This window comes from Vulpes vulpes, chromosome 14, assembly GCF_048418805.1.
Source record: "Vulpes vulpes isolate BD-2025 chromosome 14, VulVul3, whole genome shotgun sequence".
In the NCBI taxonomy this organism is placed as follows: Eukaryota; Metazoa; Chordata; class Mammalia; order Carnivora; family Canidae; genus Vulpes; species Vulpes vulpes.
In genome coordinates, this window is record NC_132793.1 from 86,469,297 (window position 1) to 86,485,641 (window position 16,345).

At 49.3% G+C, this 16,345-nt stretch overlaps 1 protein-coding gene across 3 annotated transcripts in view; it reads left to right on the top strand.

Moving 5' to 3' along the window:
- Positions 1-16,345, top strand: part of APBA2 (amyloid beta precursor protein binding family A member 2) — a 246,621-nt gene that overhangs the window by 207,354 nt on the left and 22,922 nt on the right. For 2 of the 3 annotated variants that reach the window (XM_072737070.1, XM_072737071.1), the window contains 3 exons: positions 389-425; positions 14,690-14,835; positions 15,855-15,890. In XM_072737070.1, the coding sequence (XP_072593171.1) occupies positions 389-425; positions 14,690-14,835; positions 15,855-15,890 (219 nt within the window). The remainder of the gene's footprint in view (positions 1-388; positions 426-14,689; positions 14,836-15,854; positions 15,891-16,345) is intronic. The other variant, XM_072737067.1, reaches the window with a different exon arrangement.

Below are 16,345 nucleotides of genomic sequence, written 5' to 3' on the forward strand. Positions count from 1 at the left end.
AGTGGTGTCCAGTCTCCTTTATCTTGCTTTTAAATATGAGCCCTGGTAATTCTCATGCCCACCAGTTGAAGAACCATTGGCTATACGGACTCTAGGCTCCCTTCTAGCAGTGACATGCTAATCTGAGAGTCCCTAAGTTTTAGATGATGGCCTTTAGTACCTCAGGTTTTCCCATGGGAATGGATTCCATGTGTCCTGCCTAAACACCATGGTGCCTGAATGATGTTGGTTTGCTTTATGGAGCTGACTTTTTGGAAACATCAGATGCTCATTGAGGGTTAGCTTTTCATATATGGTACTCATCATTGCCTAGATCTCTCAGGCCATCTACTTACAACTGTCATGTGTTTCTTTTCTTTTCTTTCTTTTTTTTCATATTTCCTAACAGACAAAGAAGGTGGCATCATTTCCAAGTTTTGTGGCTGGTAAGTGACCTTGAATTTTCTCTTAGAGAACAGTTGCATTTTTATCTCAAAGCAAATGGTATTTTTACTTTTGGTTTCCTCCTGTAAAAAAGCTTGTGTAGAAAGCACACCTTCAAGGTAAAAACAAGCAAAGGTGCTCAGGCATTTGGTTGTTTGTGCACTTTGTAAGCCCATATTTACAGGGGCGTGGTTCCATTGATTAGGGAACTGTAGGCCATCCCTAATGGCCTCCCCTGTGACACTGTTTGTTGAATTAATAGATTGAAATGTGTCATGCAGCTCACTTTGAGCTGGTCATTATGATCTAATAATTTTGATTAGGGTGGATATAATTGCATCCAAATTTAGCCTGTTACTCCTTTATCAGACTCTTCATTTCCCTCGATTCTCCTGTCTTTTTTTGAGGGGGGTAATACTGGATTTAAGCATTCAGCGTTGAGTCAACTTTGGATTGTCTGGATGGCTTCAGAGAACCTTGGGCCACTCCTTTCTGAGGTCCTACAGCAACACCATAGGATCTTTCTTCAGCCAAAGGGTGTTTCCTGCTCTTGCTAGAGTTACAATAAAATGTGTGAATTTTATTAATTATTTCAGTAAGCTGGTAATTAATTTTTATGAATATTTGTGGGAGTAAGATAAATCAATCTTCAGAGATAAATAATTTTAAAACCTTTCCTACCCCTGATTTTCTTTTTTAATAAAGAAATGACATCTGGGAAACTAAGGCCCCCAAATCCCCTTTCAAGGGATTAGTTTGAACCAGGCTAACCCCATTCAAACTGGCTGAAAAGGAATTGATTGGCTCAATCTCATTTCGGTGGGTTCAACATTATATTGGCTCAGTGTTGCTCAAACTGGATCAAAAACAGTTTCAAACTATTGGAATCATTGTTATACTGTTCATATAAACTTGATTCCATTTTAACCAACTCAAGTAGGCTCAAATGGGTTTGGCCCAGCTTTTGACATGTGGTGCTGGTTAAAACTGGATTACTGTTTTTTTTTCACATAGTGGACACTTATGATCTGATCTCTTAAAATGAACAGTTGGGGTGAACCTGTTCAGATGAGACTCCTAAATTGAAGGCCACTCACATCTCTTCCTCTTCAGCTTGTTAGAGGGGCCAGGCTCCTGAGGCACAGAGCAGGCACACCTGAAGGGACTGGTGGGCGTGGGTCTGGGTGCTCTTGGCAGGAGAACTGGAGTAAGTTAGATAAATGCTTGGGACTGGGGAGACCCAGAGCATTCTAAAGAGAGGTTATGAAAACCAAAATGACTTTCCTTTTTTTTTTTTTTTTTACAATGTTTGATCTTGTCCAAATGGAGTCGTGAATAGGGATTAGAAAGATGTTAAAATAGAAACCTTTATTCAGTAGAGATTTGTTAAGATATTTCTGAACAGTGCTTAGAACAAGCCAGAGGCCATAATAATTAAAAATTTATTCTACCCTGGAAATCCTTTCTCTATCTGCACATCCCTGTACTTTTCACACTTTTCTCTCTGTATATCCCAGACCCCTAAGCCCTCTCTACAATAGAAGCTACTCTTAAGTCTCTTATGAATCCTTCCAGAAATATATTGGACATATACAAAACTATAGATCCTCTTCTTAAGATAGGTATTACACTTAGACACGTGGGTATGCACTTTGCTTTTTCATTTCTTGGTACCTCTTAGAGATAAGCTTACTATAGGACCACCTAATTAGTAAGTGGCTCCCCAGGATTCAGGTTCATGGCCATATGATGGGTATTATTAGTGAGTCCCCTATGGACTACTTGGTTGCTTCTAGTCATTGCAGCAGTAAGGAGCCTCATGGATGTGTTTCCGTCTTCATGTGTGTGTGCCTTCACAGAAGCTGGTCCTAGATAGAGCAGGGTTACAGGCCAGCAACACACCGACTTGGATAGAAACAGCCCAAGAGGGAGACGGGTTACACCACCTTCAGTTGTGTGAGAGTGCTGCTTCACCAACACTGTATGCCATCCAACTGTTTGATCTTAGCTAGGCTCATGGATGGAAAGTGGTGTGTTGTTGATTTTACACACATATCTTCCATCAGAAGTGAAGCCAAATGCTATTTCACATGTTTATAGGCATTTGTGTTTATTTTCCTATGCATTGTCTGTTTCCTTTGCCCACTCTTCTGTCGGAGTTTTGCACTTATCGATTTGCACTGTTCTTTACATATAAAGGAAATTTGCCTTCTGATTTATATTGTAAAAGTTTTCTCCAAGCTACCGTCATCTTTTGACATTTTTGCATTTTTTTACAGTTTTAATTTAAACTCCAGTTAACATACAGTGTAATATTAATTTCAGGTGTACAGTATAGTGACTCAACACTTCCATACAATACCTGGTGCTTATCATAACATGTGCCCTCCCTAGTCCCTATCACCTGTTTTCCCCATCCCCCCACCCATTTCCCCTCTAGCAACCATCAGTTTGTTCTCTACAGTTTAGAATCTGTTTCTTGGTTTACCTCTCTTTTTCCCTTTGCTGAATCTGTTTTTTTTTCCTTAAATTCCACATATGAATGAAATCATATGGTATTTGCCTTTCTCTGATTTATTTCACTTAGCAATGTACTCTCTAGCCCCATCCATGTCATTGCAAATGGCAAGATTTCATTTTTTATGGCTGAATAATATTCAATTATATATATCATATATATATACACATACATAAATATACACCACCTCTACTTTATCCCTTCATCTGTTGATGGACACTTGGGCTGCTTCCATAGTTAGGCTATTGTAGATAATGCTACTATAAACATTAGGGTATGTATATCCCATTGAATTAGTATTTTTGTATTCTTTCCATAAATACCTGGTACTGCAATCATTGGGTTGTAGACTGGTTCCATTTTTAACTTTTAAGGAGCCTCCATATTTTTACGTTTTTAAAAAATGCATGTTATTTTATTATTATTTTTTAGACAGAGAGTGCAAGAGTGGGCATGAGCAGGGAACGGGGAAGGGGCAGAAGGAGAGAGAGAAAGAGAGAGAGAGAAAATTTTAAGCAGGCTCCATGCTCAGCACGGATCCCCACAAGGATCTTGATCCCACAGCTCTGAGATCATGACCTGAGCTGAAATCAAGAGTCAGTTGCTCAGCCCAGTTGCTTTGAGCCACTCAGAAATCCCTCCATATTTTTACTTTGCTGAACATTTTATGGAATACACTATATTAATCTTTTTCCTTTGAAATTACTAAGTTTTTGAGATTAGTATGAACTTGACACTCTTTTTTAAAAAGACTATTTATTTGGGACAGGGGGAGGAAGTGTGCATGGGAGTGGAAGGAAGGGCAGAGGCAGAGAGAGAGCCAGTACCTCATAGTCTGTGCTGAGCATGGAGCTACACAGGACTCGATCCCACAACCGTGAGACCACAACCTGAACCAAAATCAAGAGTCTGATGTTCAACAACTGAGCCACCCTGGCACCCCAGCACTCTTACATTATGTTTTTCCTTCTAGAACTTTTATGAACTGCTGCATTTATCATATAACAAATTAGCATATACACCTAGGTTTGTTTCTGGATCTCCACTGAGGTTCCAGGACCAAGCGGCTTTATTTAACTGGGGATTTATAGTGCATTTTATTACCTGCAAGGCTAATTTCTGCCTTCTGTCACCATTATTTCTGTTCAGAACTTCCCCAGGTCCTCTTGTGTATTTATTTTTCCATAGAACATTTAGAATTAGTTTTTCTAGTTACACAGTAAGAATTCCTACTGGAATTTTTATTTGGCACGCATTAAATTTACCTTTATGTTAGTATATGAAATAGCAGAAGCCTCCATTTGAAACCCGGTTGAGAAATCTAGGTCCCATTGACCTCTCTTACTCTGGCCAACAGCCTCATCAGTGAACTTGGAAGTGGAACTTCCCCTGTTCTAAATGGCTGCAGCCCTAGGAGAGCCCCCGACCCAGAAACGTTCTGCCCACAGGAACTAAGATAGTAAATATTTGTTGTTTTAAGCTGTTAAGTTTTCGGATAATTTGCTATGCATGCATATAGGTAACTAATATCCTATATGTTTTTAGGATAGACTGTGTCATGGTTCATACTGATTTTAAGATAAAATGGATCAGAATTCATATTGTCGGGACCATAGGGTTTTTATTCCTATGCCCCAAATACCTGGTCTCAAGGACACCAACAGCATTCTGCATTTGTTTTATTTCATCAGTCATACAATAGTCTCAGAATAACAAGACCAACATCACCAAGGACATATGTTTATAGATACAATTCAAGATTCATTTGCATTGACTTTGGTCTTCAGAGAATAGTCCAGGAGGGATGTACTGTCAAATTACTGTCTTAAAAATCTTTCAGAATAGTTCTCTTCATTACCATGTCACCACTGCATACATATTTAGATGCATTTTTTCCCCTTAGGAATTTGCTTTTTTCATTGAGTTTTGTTTTATAATTATAGAAAATACTCACATGATTCTAAAGTCAAGTGTACAGAACGGGGTGTATATCAAGGTGTCTAGTTTCCCACCCTATTACCCCACCTCCCAAATCCTTTCCTCCCTCTAGTGATAACCAGTTTTAACATTTTTCATACTTTTATTATCTTAGTTAAATCTTCCCCTTAGGTGAATGTTAATGAGTTAACACCCTTTTGTCCATCTTGCTTTTTACACTTCACACTAAACCCTGGAGATTGTGCCAGAGTTCCACGCAATGCAGGGCAGTACCTAGAGGTACTTTGTGATGTTTGGATGCCCATTGTGAGGATGGATGTCCCCTATGTGGGAACATTTGGGTGGTTGCCAGGGTTTGGGTCTTATAAATAGTGCTGCCGTGAGCAGCTTTATGCCTGTGCCTTTCCCTGTTTTGGGCCAGTTTTTATATTCATTCTGCTTTTACTGGGATGAAATTCTCCCAGGTACAAACTTATATTTAGGATCTGCCTTGGACACATCTGTCCACTGCAAGTAGCTTGACTTTGACCTTGCGTGACTCTTTCTCTTCCTCTTGGCAGCCAGTGACTTCATCTCGCTTGTTGGGTGTCTAATGTACCACATGGTAGAACTTTCAGATCCTTTCCTTCAGTGATGACCCAGCCTGTCCTGTAGCCCCAGGCAGGCCTTCTCCCTGGTGAATGTTCTAGGACTCTGGTTTCTAGACAGTGTCTTCTCCTTTATATCAGCCTTTCTTATAGGATCACCTTTAACAGGGGCTTCTTGGAGGTACAGGTCAGCTCACGGCAGTGCCTGGCTCTGACACAGGCTGGTGCCGAGGTGGCAGGGATGGTATTCAGGGCAGGTGGAGCCATGCCAGAGCTGTGAGACCACACCCTAGGTCTGTGGGTAGAAGGTCTGATCTGAGGTCTGATTTCACAACTCTGAGATTCATCTCCTCCTGCCTCCTCACCCACTCTTGCCACACCTCCCCTAGGCCAGCTCTTGCGCTAATTTTGGTGGCTCGCCCGACACATGGCCTTGGCACTTGGCCTGCTCCTAGCCCTCGCTCCCTGTCCTGTTCCCTCAGAGCTGTGGACCCTCCTTCCAGCTGAGACTAGGTCCCTCTCTGTGCTTTTGAACCTCACCTAATTTGATGTCTTCCACTCTCCCCTCTGCTGGCTTCTGAGTGCATCTGTGCCAGCCTGCATGTATCCATAGCCACTACTCTGCTTTCTTCTTCTTCTTTGGGAACGGTGGCATCGTTCTGCACACCTCCCCTACACTCTGCAACCCTCTGGCTGGCTCCTGCCCTGCTGTGCTCTGAAGCTGCTCTCTGAGGTCACTGCTGGCTTCCTGGTCACTGTGCACCTCTGCAGAAGCACGAGGCCTCCTTTCTCCTCCTGCCAGCATAGGCACAGCTGGGCATGCCCCCTAGGGAACAGAGTGCTGGAGCTCGGCAGAGCTGGGTCCTGGTACCTCTCCCCACTCAGCCCCCTCTCTCCCTGCTGATTCTTCTGTGTCTGCAGCTTCACCTGGTAGTCACAGGAAGTTTATCAGGACCTCTGAGCCCACCTGCCTCCTGAGCTTCTTTGGAAGATTCTCAGGTTCTTGCATCTAGACTCTCCCAGAATCCCCATCCCCAAGTCACCCAGGTGTCCCTCCAATAGACGTTTCAAATGGAGGCTTCCTCCAGGAGGAAGGAGGTTGGTGCACCCTGTTCTTCATGTCCAAACCATGCAGATTCATTCTGCATACACTTATGTTTATATGATATATGTCACAACAAGAAAACAAAAAGGAGAAATCAGTCTCTTGGGGAAGTAGGATTGCCATTAAACCTCTCTTTATTCTTTTATCGTTCTGTCTCCCTCTGGTGGTCTTGGCATAGGGTTAGTTCAAGGGTTGAGCCAAGTAAGAACAATTTATGCTGATATGTAGGGTGAGCTGCTTTTGTATTGTAATGAAGCTGTTTGATTTTTGGTTCTGCATTTCATGATTGGAGTTGAGAGCTTTGTCTGTGATACTTGCCTCCCCACACCGGCTACTCTTCTCTGCTTCATAATAAGTGTGCAAGTGGGAGTGGGTCTGACAGGCAGGATGCTGGAGGCACCGTTTTGTATTGTTTCCTTTTTGAAAAAAGAACCAAGGCAGAAATGACAAGAACCTTTGGCAGATGGGCAGCGGAGGTGGGCATCTTTTGGAGTTGTAACAAAGACCTGAATCTTCCATTGGCCTCTTCCCAGGGAGCAGGTGTCCATGGGTGCTGGTGCTGGATCCCGCTGCCCAGGATGGGGTGCCCTTTGCACACGGGGGTCTGTTCCCCCAGACTTGGTGGGGCTCACTCAAGGAGAGGGAGATGGAGCCAGCTTTTAATAATCAACTCAGGGATGGAAGCTGAAACAGGATATGAACTTTAGAAAGGTCTGGCAAGCTGTGCAACGTCATCCTGGGAACTGGCAAGGGGAGAGAGTCAAAGGACAGTGGCCTCAGAGGTGGGAGTCTGTTCAAAAGGCAAGGCCTGACTCTCACTCTCAGGGATGGGTTCCACGGAATGCCATTCGACTCCCAGCCTACACACAGGGCTTGAGGACCCTGGCCCCTGCCCTGGCCCTGGGTGCTGCTGTGGGTGTGGGCTGCTGGCACCACCCAGACTTCCCTGCAGAATGCAAGCGCCACCATCTACTGGTCAGTCATGGTCACTGCAGGCAAGACAGTGGCTTGGGTCCTGCTGTGGGGTGACCCTCAGTAATTGACAGGCACTTGGCACTACACTCCCTGGAGAGGATGAGGCCGGAGGAGAAGATCGCATAAGACAATCAAAATGGACATACTTTAGTAAGACGCCCTGAAGGGCAGGGAGGAGGGTGTGATTGGCAGTCCCCTTTCCCTCTGGGGGGAGGGGTGACACGGGCCTTTGCCTCGGTGACAAGTGCCATTGCATCTGCAGTGCACACATCAAGGTGGCTGATGGATGGACAGGGAGAGATTTCTCCTTCCACTCCCTTCCCCATTCTGCAGCCGTCCCCCGCCCCCCTCCTCTCCTTTGGTGATGCCAGCCGTGGCTAGCTGGAGGGGGTCCTACAGAGCAAGGACCAAGAGAGGAAGATGGAAGGAGCAGTCAGGTGCCTTGCCCTTGGCAAGACCTCTGACCTCTCAGAGGACTTTGCTCCTAAGATGGCAGGGAAGAGGGGAGTGCTTGTGTGCTAGAGATCAGGATATGAACTTTAGAAAGGTCTGGTGAGCTGTCCAAGGTGCTCAGGGTGAGCATCCAAAGGGGGTGCTCTTCAGTGTGACCTGAGGGATGTGTGTAGTGCACATTCCCAGACCCCACTCCAGGTCCATTGAGGCAGAATCACTCAGATGAGGTTGGGGACTCTGCAGGCTTCTCAGGCTCTGAACATGATTCCAGGAACAGAGGAGCTGCTTGGGATCTTCTTCTGTCACTCCTTCCATCCTCACGTGACTTCCGCTTCGGATGTTTTAAATGACCTGCCACCTCCCACTACCCCTTTGGGTACAGGGTTGGAAGAGACTTGCACCATTTTGTACCTGCAGCCAGGGGGTTCCCCATGTTGATGATGGCGGAGGCCACCTACAATTGGTCTGGTCCTACTTTGTCCCTTAATATCAGTGTGACCGTGGCATCCCTTTGTCCTCTGAGCCTCAGTGTGCTGTCATGCAGCACGCCCACAAGGCCATGTAAGCACATCTGCCAGCCTTGGATACTGCCACTTGTCACTGCCACTGCCTCCCTCATCTGGTGCCTGAGGCCCTGCCTCCGTGAAGTGCTATGATGTGTCCTTTGAGTTAGGTGCAAATAAAAGCTAAGAATTCATTAACTTATGCCTTGTACTTTATATGCTTTTAGCATTTATGAACCTCATCCTTTTACTCTTACCTTTGCAAAACCCCTAAGAGGAGTTCCCCCTCATCCCATTTTGCTGGTGAGTAAATTGAGGCCAGAAAGAGAGAGAGAGAGAGAGAGAGACAGACAGACAGACAGACAGAGAGACTGAGAGAGAGAGGGAGAGAGAGAGAGAGAGAGAGAGAGAGAGAGAGATATTACTGTCCCAAGGGCACAAAGCCTTTTTGAGCAGGGCAGGTGGAAGGACTCAGGCTCCGGCATGTGTCTGGATCCCTGGGGAGACTCTGTCTGACCCTGGAAGGCTGTTCCTGCCTCCCTTCATACATCTGGGACCCTGTGAGGCTGTTATTTTCACAGAACTCCCCAGAAAACACATTCCTTTTCAAGTATCTCTATCTTCCTTTGTATCATTCGGGTCTCTGTTCACCTTGGCTTCCCCTTCCTCATCAGATCTGGACTGCGTCCCTGTCACCTCACACTGGGTTTTGCTTCCTGCCTCCTATTTCGCATTGTCTGAAAAGCCCTTGCTTTTTTTGTTTGCTTTGTTGACCCAACTCTCTGAGAGAGGGTTGTCTTAGTCCCCATCCTTGTCATGGCTGTTCCGGCCTTCAGGATGTGGCCTGGTCCTCCACAGTGACAGGTGGAGGGGGAGGGGCAGGTGCCTTCCCTCTGTAGAATTGGGAGGGACAGTTGGTTCCCCACTCCGCCCCGCACAGATACCCCGAGTTCTTGTTGCAATATTGAAATACTCCTCGTGGCAGCATGACTTGGTGAGCTCTGCTCTGTGCCTGGTCCCCTGCGAAGCCCTGGTCCTGCCTTACTGCATCATGCATGGGCCCTGGAGCGAGTGGGCCTGGGGTCAGAGCCCTGGGGAGTTGCAGGCTCAGAAGTGGGGCCTTTCTCCTGGGTGGCACTTCTTGTCTTTGGTTTTGTGAGAGGCCTGCCTGCAGCGGTGGGCTCCCCTGTTGCTCCCCGCATGAGGGTGAAGAAGCTGGTCATAGGGCAGGGCCACACTCTGGGAATATAGGGTGCCGGGCTACCTGCTGCCAGGATCACCTTCCCCTCAGATCTCAACATTGTCTGCAGGACTCATCGTTCTCTTGTATCTGGGCCTGTAGTAATGTAGGTACTTTATTACCTTGGCAATTTAAAGTGCCGGCCTGCAGAAGGCACCTCATTGTATGTTCAGGCCCTGGTGCCGTGGTGGGCACTTCATCTGGAATCCCCAGTAGGTGCATCAGTGCAGTTAGGAGGTGTGGCCCTGGGGGGGTCACAGCCACAGCCACGGCCCCTGTATGAGAAGTTTTGCAGACATTCACGTGTGCATGCATGAGTGTGTGTGCTCGTGTATGGGTTCATGTGTGTGTGTTGGGGCAGCAAGGACGTGTTGATCCTTGATGGACTTTGGTGAGGTGGGAGGGCCTGGGAGGAGCCCTCAGAGGACCTTGGCCCTGAGGTCCCACTGCCCAGATACCTGCGGCAGGAGGGTTCTCCCACCAAACCAGAGTGGGTACCCCGAGAGGAATGTGGGTGGACTGTGCTAGGAGAGAAGGCACCAGCCCACCTGGCTACTTGCCCTAATAATGGGATGAGAAATGCCTGATTTGAACATGTGTTGGGGGTTCTTGTGCTTTTCTTGGGTATCTCTTAAACACAGAAAGGATGAGCCTATAAAGCTGCCAGGAAGCTAGGGTGCCCCATGGGCCCTCCATTGTACCTTGCCCCAACCCCTGCCTTCCACCCCCCCACATCCCTCCCACCCCCAGCCCTCAGGCCCAAAGTTCACTCCCCACTCAGGCCCTCAGATCCCCTTCTTGGATTCCTGTCCTGGCAATTTAAAGTGCCGGCCTGCAGGAGGCACCTCATTGTATGACTTTTGCTGACTCCTACCCCCCTTGACTTTTGTTGACTTCTACCCCGAGGCCATGGAGCACTTCATCTCTGCCATCACAGGCAACCTCCCCCAGGCCCAGCAATGTCAGCTGGGTGGGAAGAGCTTTCCCAGAGAAATGGATGTGGTGGGGAGACCATGGGGAGGGGCAGCTGTCCACTCCTCAGACACAGGCTCAATGTGGCTACCAAAGGAAAGGGGCCCTGCTTTCTCATGTCTCTCTGACCCAACCCATGGCTCTCGAAAGGACCCCTTCACTCACTTCTGTAGCAGGAGATGCTTCTTTTCTCCAGACACAGATATCGGAGTTGGGGCTGGGGGAGGGGCTTCAGGCTTGGGGAGAGACTTTGCCAGCAGACTGTGGAGATCACCAGGGTATCCATTGAGAGGGAATCAGTGGCTTCTGCAGACAGGGCTGGTATGCTGAGAGAGGAGGCCTGGGCTGTGGTTCCCTGAGGCTTTGGTAGAGGCTTCCAGAAGCATCATCCAAGATCCCTGGAGTAAATCACTGGAGCACCCAGGAGGAAGGGGTGCATCCTCTGAGTGCTGCTGGGGAGGCTGCCAGGGTCAGTGGGGAGAAAAGGAGGGCGTCTCCAGGGCAGCAGTTTCATGATGGGAGGCCCCCCACAGTTCTGTGGGGCAGGACATGAGGCATCCTAAGTTGGTACCTGCCGGGGCCTGTTATTACTAACAGATTCCTTTCCAAAGTCAGAATACTTCGCCTTGTTCTAAAGCACTTTATAAAATTGGCTTTAGCGGGAGCTGTGGTGCAGGTGAGAAAGACACAGGAGTAGTTCCCCGTGCATGAGTCTGATGTGCGTGCCCCCGGGTACGGGTCCTGAGGCTGGCAGCTGAGGCCAGTGGCCACATACTAGGACCAGCTTTGGAGCTCTAACAGCAAGTCCACAGAGCTGGACTTTGTTGTGGTGAAAGCCTAATGCACAGGTTTCCTCTAGGCACCTCCCCTCGTGCCATTTACTCCTGTGGCTTGAAGAGAACTAAGGTTTCAGAGAGCCATTTAGGAGGCTTGCCCTGAATCTAGTGTCATCGGCCTGGCATCAGGGAAGCTGCGGGGTCGCCTTTTGGGGTGACAGCCTGCTCACTGCAGGCCACTCACTAGGCTCCCAGTGCCCAAGCTGCCTGGGGTGGGCCTGTGGGCCAGAGCCAGGGGCCCAGGCTTGGGGGGTCTGATGATGTGGGTGACAGAGACCAGCGAAACTTTCCTTGTGCTCTCACACACATACCACTGAACAGGGATGCTGTGTCCCGAGAGAATGAGAGGCCCCGTGAAGTTTGCAGCAGGGGAGGAAAAAAGATCAAATCTCCCATCTAGAAGGACCCTCTCATGGCAGCAGGGGGAGTGGACTGTGGGTAGAAGATTCCCATCTTAGTCCAGCTGCTATAACAAAGCACCAGAGACTGGGGAGTTGATAAACAACATACAGTTATTTCTCATACTTGTGGAGGACAGAGTCCCAGGCCGGGGAACCCACATGGTTGGATTCCGGTGACAGCCCCCCTCGGGGTTACATACAGCCTTGTCTCTGTGTCCACATGTGGCAGGAAGCAGGCAGGGGGTCCCTGCTATAAGCAGGCAGAGGGTCCCTGCTGTAGGGGCACTGATCCCATTCCTGAGAGTCCCACCCTCCTGGCCTCCCAGATCACCTCCCAGAGGTCATACTTCTCATACCATCGCAGTGGGGGTTAGAGCTTTGACACAGGACTTTAGGAGGGACATGAACAGTCTGTTGCAGCTCACATGGGCCAATTGAAGGCTGTCCTCATGTCCAGGGTGGAATGAGAGTGTGGTGGCTGAACCCGAGGAAGGTAGACACAGGATTGGTGTGGTAGCAAAGTGGACAGCACTTGGGGATGGGTTGGATTTGGGGGTGAAGGCCTGTGTAGCTGGGAAGGTGGTGGTGTCTGAGATGAGGAGCCAGGTTCAGTGCCCAGATTGAGGTGGAGGAGGATCCAGGCTTTGCTTTGGGCTGTTGAGTATGTGGGTTTGGGGTTCAGAGAACTAAGTACCCATCACCAGCACCAAGTTCCCAGATTGTGAGCATTCAGTGGCCCCGTGGGGGAGGCCAAGCCTGCAGGGAGCCCAGAAGGAACAGCCAGAGAGGGAGGAAGAGACTGAGTGACTGACCAGCTAGGCAGATGTATCTCAGGAAGGGGGGGCCATGGTGACCCAGTGACCACCAGGCGCCATGGACATGAGGGCACTGAGGTGATAACACATGGTGTTATCATTGGTGGCGTGGGAGCAGGGAGCTAACAGCGAGGTGGGGATGTGCTGGGGAAGGGGTGCCAGCCAAATAGGCAGTTCTTTCTGGACATTTGCCTTCTGGAAGGAGGAGGGAGGGGGCCCCACTGGAGTCAGGGATGTGGTGAAGGAGGCTTTTGAACCTGCCTGGAGATGCTGGAGGATATTTTAAAGCCATGGGAAGACCCAACTGATAGGACTTGGTCCAGAGAGGGATGGGATATCAGGGATCCTAGGGGGAACCCACCACTGCACAGAACAGTAGGATGGAGGCCTGCTCAGACAGACACCTGCCACATGGGGTGTGAAGGTGATGCTCTGCAGGTATAGCCAAGGGAGGGGCAGCTGGAAGTTCAAGAAAATGAGGAAAAATATGACATGGTGCTTGCACAGAGGGAGAGGGGGTGCCTCTCAGAAGAACCTTTCAGGGTGACCAACAAGTTTTGAGGACATCCTGGCCCATGAATTTGTAATGGAATCGACCTGCCTTGTTGGGTGACTCCAGCTCTTTCTAGCTGCAGGTACCTGGTAACAGGTGGTTGGCGTTGCACCACTTCCCTGGGGCTGACAGGTGGGGCATGGGGCAGGGAGTTGAGGGTGCTGGGCTCATGTTATGGAACTGGTAGACAGCATCATCCAAGCTAGGCAAGTTGATGCTTTTAGAAGCAGAATGAGTCAGAGGTGAGAATATAGAACATCTGGCTGAGGGGAGGGACCAGGAGGGGACTGCTGGCCGTGGGGACCAGGGAACCACAGGACCATTACCCCTGTGGACACTGGACAGAGGAGGAGCCTGAGAGCCTGAGCCAAGGTCTCTCAGAAGGAGGGTCTGGCCAGAGGTGGGCCGGGAGAGGGAAGAAACAGTGACATGGTGGGGGAGGTGGTGGGTCTCAGAGGAAGGCCGAGTAATGGTCCACAGGTTACAGATGATGGACCCTGGCCCAAATTCTCCAGCCACCCAGTTTTGTGTATAAAGTTTTACTGGAGCACAGTGGTGCCTACTCATAGAACAGATTGCTTGTGCCTGCTCTTGTCCTGTGGATGCAGAGGTGACTAATTTCACACAGACCCAAAGCCCAAGAGATTTTCCATCTAGCCCCTCGCAGAAAAGATCCGCTCATCTTCCCTACTGCTGACTGCCCGGGCCAGGAGCCACTAGCCATGTGCGACTATTTCCATGTAGATTAATTTGATTTCATAAGATTTAAAAACTCATTTCCTCTTGCGAGAGCCACAGTTCAAGCACTCAAAAACCACATGTGGCTAGGGGTTCCCCTATTAAACGGCACCAAGATAGAACATTCTATATTCTGGCAGAGAGTCCCATCAACAGCACTGATCTAGAGGCAGCAGGTGGAGGTGTGTGGGATGGAGGGGGGACCCCACCTAGATGTGTAATGGGACCAGACCCCTGCAGCAGAGCAGCAGAGGAAGAGGCCCCAGAAGAACTGGAGTGTAGCGGGTCCTGAGTTCGGAGGGCTCTGGGGCGGCATGGGAATGGTGCCTAGTTTGGGAAAGTGCATCCCTGGGGTTGCAACACATGGTTGTCACCTTGGAGACTGAGGTGCCCTGAGTGACAGCTGCCCGAGGTCCAGGAGGTGTCCTCCTGAGCCATGCATGTGGACTTTTCTGGCCTGGATGTTGGTTTTGTGTAGGTACTTGCACCATGCACCGCCGTGCAGCAAGGAGGGAAGCAGACCGGCCTCCCTCTGCAGGCTGCAGGTGGGAGGTGGGTCAGCCCTTGTCTTACATTCCCCTGAGGCCATGTTCCTTTGTCCTCTGGGAAGATCCCAACTGTGCCCTCTTTAGTTCCAGGGCCCTGTGAACCAGAAGACCTCATTGATGGGATCATCTTTGCTGCCAACTATCTGGGGTCCACGCAGCTGCTCTCGGAACGTAACCCTTCCAAAAACATCAGAATGATGCAGGCACAGGAGGCCGTCAGCCGGGTCAAGGTACTGGTGGGCTCAGTGGAGCCCTGGTTCACTTTGTTGGGGGTGGCGGGATGCTGGAGTGGGAGAGAGGGACCCCAAAGCCCTCCACACAGAGCAGGAAGGCCTGGGGTGTCTGGCCGAGGCCAAGGGCAGCATTGGCTTGTCTGGAAGAATGCTGTGGCAGGGCTGCGGGGCCGATGCAGCTGGCTCCTTCATGAGGAAACACCACTTGGCCCCTGGAAACAGTTTTTAAAGGATGACTGTTCCACAGCATTCCACTCATAAAACATGTTGGGATGCATTCCCCAGTCACATTTTGATGATATGTGTATCGTTGGCACCACGGTGCTCTCAGAAAGTGGAAACAAAGAAATCTCATGTCATTTGAATTCATGACCTCAAGGAAAACTCTGCCATATATGCGGCTCTGGGTACATACATCCTGAGTCGCCTGGTTGTGAAAAGTGGGTGCATCTGGGCAGGGGGTGGATAAGGCCAAGTCAGCAAAACTAATGGGGTGGGGAGGGAAGGGCGCGGTGGTCCGAGGAGGTGCCCCCTCTGGGCAGGACGGGGTCTGTAGATGCTGCAAGCCCCCGTGGGGTGAGAAACCACATCAGGGGTCTCACCAGTGTCCTTACCATGCACTGACCTTCTTTATGGAGGCGCAGGGGCCTGGGCATGAGACTATGGTGGACAGGGGAAGAGAAGTGCAGAGCCCTGGGCCCTCCTGCCCCAGACCCCAGTCCTGATCCTCTGCGGGCAGCGTCTTTTATCCCCGGTGTTGCCCTCATAGATCTGGACGGTTGTTGGTGATGTGCAGCGCTCAGCGGACAGGTGCTGAGGCTTCTCGTGGCCAGCGTGAGCGCTCCCTGAAGTGATGACCACCCACCTGTCCTGCCTCTGGGCGGGGAAGCTTCCTCTAAGGGCCAGGCCATAGGGCTGGGGTATTGGCAACAAGACCAAAATAATGTGGCTGCCCTACCTTCTTTTCCTTTCTTTCTTCTTTTATCTGTTTTTCTCTTCTCTTACATGCGGCTCAGAGGATGCAAAAGGCTGCTAAAATCAAGAAAAAAGCGGTGTGTGGAGCTGAGGGGTTTGCCTGTGTTTCTGTCCCGTGCAGTCTGGGGGATGGTCCTGTTGGTGGGAGCACACATCACGTGGCAAACAGCTTTTTCCTCTTCCGTTGGCAGATATATAGTAGGCTTTTGAACGAAACCGCAGGTGCTTTTTTTTTTAAACTTTTAACCGCCCACTTACAGAAGAACCTCATCATTGCCCTTTTTATAAGTCTCTTGGGTAGTCTCTCCTGTGCTAGAACGTGGTTAATGCCTCGATGTTAGTTTCACACAGACGTTTCTACATGTGGCATTTGATACGACCATGTGACGCATTATTGCTTAGGCCTCCTGCACAAAGTTCATTAAATTGTTCTGATATTTAAAGACTTGTTAAGCTGATTTACTAAATCAGGATGAGAAGAAGGTCAGTTTGCCCATGGGATGCGTTCCCCACTGGGAAGAGTTGCTGTGGG